Below are 5,000 nucleotides of genomic sequence, written 5' to 3'. Positions count from 1 at the left end.
AACAGAACAAAACAACATCAATATATTTCGTGCTTCAACCCAATGGAATTTTGTCCCACAGCTTGAAGAAGTAAGAATATAAAAACAACTTATTTAACATAAACTTCCATTATGTTGAAATCAATCCCTTTGTTATTTTTATAAAGCATCAGACAGTTACACTAGACTGAAGTTACCTGGCTTACTGACTGACGTTACCAAATGTTTCAGGCGAGAGTAACATCTACACACTCGGTAACATTGGAGCGCACAGAGTTGTGTGCACCAAACTTCCCACAGTTGGCCGTGACCGGTCAGCCTCCATTGCCGCTGGGAACACAACAACACGGTTGCTCGGTAAGTGCATTTGAATGTTCTTTCTATTGTTTTTCATTATCTTCATTTACTTGTATATTCTTTTTCCTGTCTTTTTCTACTTCTGCTTATTGTTTTTATTTTGTTTTATTCATTTTTTGCATTTGCAAAATTTTGCATCTCTAGTACTTAAAAGTTTAACTTCTTTCCACTTTTTTTTTACTATTGTTTTTCTCTACTTCTTTCTTTTTTTGCTCTTCTTTTTTTTTCTATCCTAGTCAGATTGCTAGTGCAGTGCAAACCTACATTGCATAAAATGACTTACCCATTACCTTTTTTCACCAATGGATTATGCAGTGTATAGATGGGCATTAATCTGCAACCTGCAATACCTAATGCAACATTAGATCACACCCATACATTCAGACTCGATTGTTCAAGTTGATGTGTGTAGGATAATAATTATTCATGCCTGTGTTTTCCTTGCCATCACAGGGACGTTCCAGAAAGTGGATTACGTTTTCCTGGTGGGAACTGCAGGAGGCGTTCCGCACTACACAGATTACAACAAGCATGTCCGACTCGGTGATGTTGTTGTGTCGTCTCCACCTGATGGACAGAAGTATGTTTGACAATAGTTCATGGATTTATTATTATCTAATGCCATTGTTTGTGAATATATATATCTGTAGAAAAATATAGGCATAGATGAAACCACTGTAAACAATATAAGCATCCGATTGAAGTTAGAAAAGTATTCCATTTGTGTCTTTTGTATTGCAGTTGAACATCCCTAAATATCTCATTAATTCTATCACAATTCCATGCAGGTTTATTTACATGTATTGCGAAGGAGCAAAGGTGTTGGAAGACGGGCTGTTTGAGTTCGACACCAAGTCCTGGGGGCCACCTGACCTCACTCTACAGAAAATTGCTCACCAACTAAAGGACCAGGTAAAGTAACTTACTGAAAGGTGCCTTAGTGAAGGATCATGTGGGCATAGCTATTATTGTTGTTCATTTATTATCATTATGATTATTATTATTGATATTATTATTATTGTTATTATTGTCATTGACATTATTATCATCATTATTTCTATTATTCTTATTATTCTTATTCTTATCATTCTTATTCTTATTATTGTTATTATCATTATTGTTATTACCATTATTATCATTATTATTATTATTATTATTATTATTGTTATTGTTATTATTATTGTTATTGTTATTATTATTATTATTATTATTATTATTATTATTATTATTATTATGATGCATTGATTATGCAAGTTTTAGACATGTAGCAACAACAGTCTTCATAATTATAGTAAGAGCAGAACCTGAAGTCAGCAGTAATCATTGTAACGGAAGTTATACAAGTCGCATTTTTCTTTTCCTAATGGATAACTTTATGATTGAGAAAATATATATTTGAAAATGTACTCCTTGTTATTTATCTATTTTTATTACACTTACCCCTAGGGAGAGGAGACAGGCAGTCCAGCGCCCTGGCTCCAGTACATGTCTGAAGGCAACGGCAAATTGGCAGCACAGGAGATGGACTTTAAGAGACCGGGAGAAGGAACGGACAAGCTGTACATGAGTATTGGTGGCTCAGACGTGATTGAGGTTTCACATCCCGTGCCTCCCGAAGGTGCCGAAAATGTCAGGTAATGGCATCTCCCCATCATCGCGTTTCCCTTCTCTGTTTCTCTGCCCTTTGACGATGCTCTTCTGTATTGGGGTTTGAGGACCCAGTGAGGTTTCAGCAGACTCATGCCTGCACTTGCACTTAGATTGTGATTAAATTTATGAAGGAAGAGGTAGGGTTTTCCAAAATTAATTTTTGTCGCACAAGCACGTGTTTCACTCCCAATTATTAAATGATTCGTAAAAGTTGTAAATATTTTAAACAAATGCAAGGGTTGCTGAAATAAGATGGCATTAGTATGGTGGTGCATTTAATGAAATAGTCAGTGAAGCAAGATTTTTACAATGTTATACATTCATGTGATTTCATAATTTTGGGTATTGTTGCATAATTCAGTATTTTTTCATCATCAACAGAATAGCATTTAGTAATGATTTTAAGTCTATCTCAAGTTCCAGATTCCTTTTTTAGAAAGTTGCAATAGAAAACTGATTGTAATTGACATATCCAAGAAAAAGTGTTACAGTTTCATGTGCCCTTTTTGATATTTTATTCTTAAAGATTATCAGACAGACCAATGGATATGCCAATATTAAGAATAAGGTATTTATGTCATAAGCCTTTCCTCTGCATTCTTGTGCTTGTATTTTTTCACAATATTCACTGGCCACATGTAGATGTCAGCACACCTTTTCAAAATGCACATTTTGAAGGAAAATCTTTTAAAGCCTGAATTGACAGGTGTCATGGCTTTGTATCTAGAGCAAGAAATGCAGCATTTCTTTGTTAAGATTAACCCTTCCTAGATGGGCTAGATGGGCCACATGTTAAGATGTTTGGCCTAGGCTGAACATATTAATGTTGTGTTTTCTATTATTTTCTAGAGTTAGGGTATGATTTATGAATATGTATGACATATCAGTAAAATTGATCCTGATTAGCATTTGGTCTAATGCATTAATTACACAACTGAAGGAATAACTAGCTTGTATTTTATACAAAACGAAACTCCTCTAACCCTGAGAAAAAAAGCCCATAGCGGAAGAGTTAATGGAAATATTGCGCTTTGTGATGATTGTGTATAGGTAGGAGATTCCAGCAATTAGCCAGTGACATGTGTTAGTTTGTAGAGCACTATAGAAAGGGTTTTCTGGTTGATGTCTTCTCTTTGGGTTAAGGATCTTATCAAAGGGATTTAGGGTCTAGAGGAAGTGGATGTCCAAAATGGCCTGTTACAGATCAGGCAGTAGGCAAAGACTTATCAAGATTTGTCTTCTATCTGTCACTCCCCTTTCTTTGAGGTTTGTGAACATAAAACAGAGTTGCAAGGATAAGTGTGTGAAGAGGTAAGTAAGTGAGTGAGGGGTATGAGAAGGACTGAATGAGTGAAATGATTGAATAAATGAGTGAGTAAATGAGTAAGTACATAGGTGAGTAAGCAAGTGAGAGGGAAAGAGAATGAGTGAAGTGATTAAATAGGTAGGTGAATGAGTAAGTGAGGTAAATATGTAAATGAGTGAATGAGTAAATGAAAGGGTATGTAAGTGGGTTGATAAGTTAATAAGTGATTGAGTGAAGGAGAGATTGACATTTAGGCAACATTTTTTGATATCAAGAACTATAATTTTATTTCTAGACATGATAGAACTTCTTAATCCCTTGCAAGTATCTGTTATACTTACAATGTCTGCACTATACAGGGACCCAACAAAACCTCGCATACACATGGGAGTGATAGCCTCAGGTCACTCTGTGGTTTGCAATGACCAAATGAGACAAGACTTTGCGTCACAGCTTGCCGTGCTCGCCTACGATCAAGAATTTGATGCAGTAGTGGAATCCATCTACGGCAATCGCAAGGACCATTACATATTTATAAGGGGCATTTCCGATTACCAGTAAGTCTGCAGATATGCTACAGTCTTGAGTGTTTGTAGATTTAAGATTTTTCGAAATGGGACAACTTATCTCATAGAAGCTCTGGTTAACAATTCTCAAATGTTATTTAAGGTACAAAATGTATTGGTAAATTCAAGGCTAGAACTAAATGTCACATAGTAAGGAAAAGTAAAAGTGATATTGATAAGGCATTTTAGGAACACACACTCTTATCTGTGACATATACATTATATGATATTAAATACATATCAGATACACATGTATCTGTAATGTATAAGTTTTTCCCAACTAGAAAATCATTATTGGTATGATACATGATTTATTGGCCATTACAGAAGTTTGTAATCATAGTGCATGATTTTTCATCAATAAGAAAGGGAAATGAATGCATAAATAGAATGCAGTTTAAATGGATTTTTTACTTTTCAGAGATGGAACAAGAAACAAGGACTGGCAGCCATACGCATCCCTGGCGGCAGCTTCATTTATGAAATCCATTATCTGCGGTCTGGAGGCACCTGTAGATGACTAAACACTTGCTAGAGTTTGTTATGGTTGGGTATGGCGGTTGTAGATTTTCTCACAGAGGGTAGGATGAAAGTACCTTTTTCACTTAACTTTTGAATTTTTATTTTGTGATAACTTAATTGTACAGAATATGATTTTTTTGTATAAGCTTACAGAAAAGAGATGTCATATATATATCTTGAATTCTGAACTAACAAATGCAGTTTTATATCAGAAAGAATGACTGGAAAGAGGGTCTTCTAAAATTAATTATGAACAGAGGGTCTGCAGTTGCAAAAGAAGGATCACATATATTCAGAGATGAGAGAAGTGTGAAAAATTATTGCAGTTTTGTTTGCTGTCTGAACAAGAAAGTTAGATGATATTAGTAAGCCCAAAGAGGTATGAACTTTTTATTTTATTTTCAAAAGAGCAGAGTACTTTAAAAGTATTTTCTAATGTTCATATGCATTTCCAGATAATGCAGGATGTAAAGTAATGCATATTACATTTTTGCACAACGTATCCTTATATTCATGCGATGGAAGTATGAGTGTGCATAATTGAAATGGTGCTTTCATACTGAAGGACTTTCACTTTTACTATGATCATTATTTTTCTCTGCATTCCAGTCTTTGTGAAT

The 5,000-nt window shown here is 34.8% G+C and overlaps 1 protein-coding gene across 1 annotated transcript in view; it reads left to right on the top strand.

Moving 5' to 3' along the window:
- LOC122254914 (uncharacterized) overlaps positions 1–5,000 on the top strand; it is a gene marked incomplete in the record, with an annotated part of 90,439 nt that overhangs the window by 84,155 nt on the left and 1,284 nt on the right. Inside the window, 6 exon segments of the mRNA XM_086534404.1 lie at positions 211–336; positions 790–916; positions 1,125–1,248; positions 1,783–1,970; positions 3,652–3,849; positions 4,280–5,000. The exon segment at positions 4,280–5,000 is cut by the window's right edge and continues 1,284 nt beyond it. Coding sequence (XP_086390530.1) covers positions 211–336; positions 790–916; positions 1,125–1,248; positions 1,783–1,970; positions 3,652–3,849; positions 4,280–4,382 — 866 coding nt within the window.

The sequence above is a fragment of the Penaeus japonicus genome, unplaced genomic scaffold (genome assembly GCF_977035675.1).
Source record: "Penaeus japonicus unplaced genomic scaffold, GWHDUDI00000001_assembly GWHDUDI00000041, whole genome shotgun sequence".
In the NCBI taxonomy this organism is placed as follows: Eukaryota; Metazoa; Arthropoda; class Malacostraca; order Decapoda; family Penaeidae; genus Penaeus; species Penaeus japonicus.
This window is presented reverse-complemented; position numbering and strand designations above follow the sequence as displayed.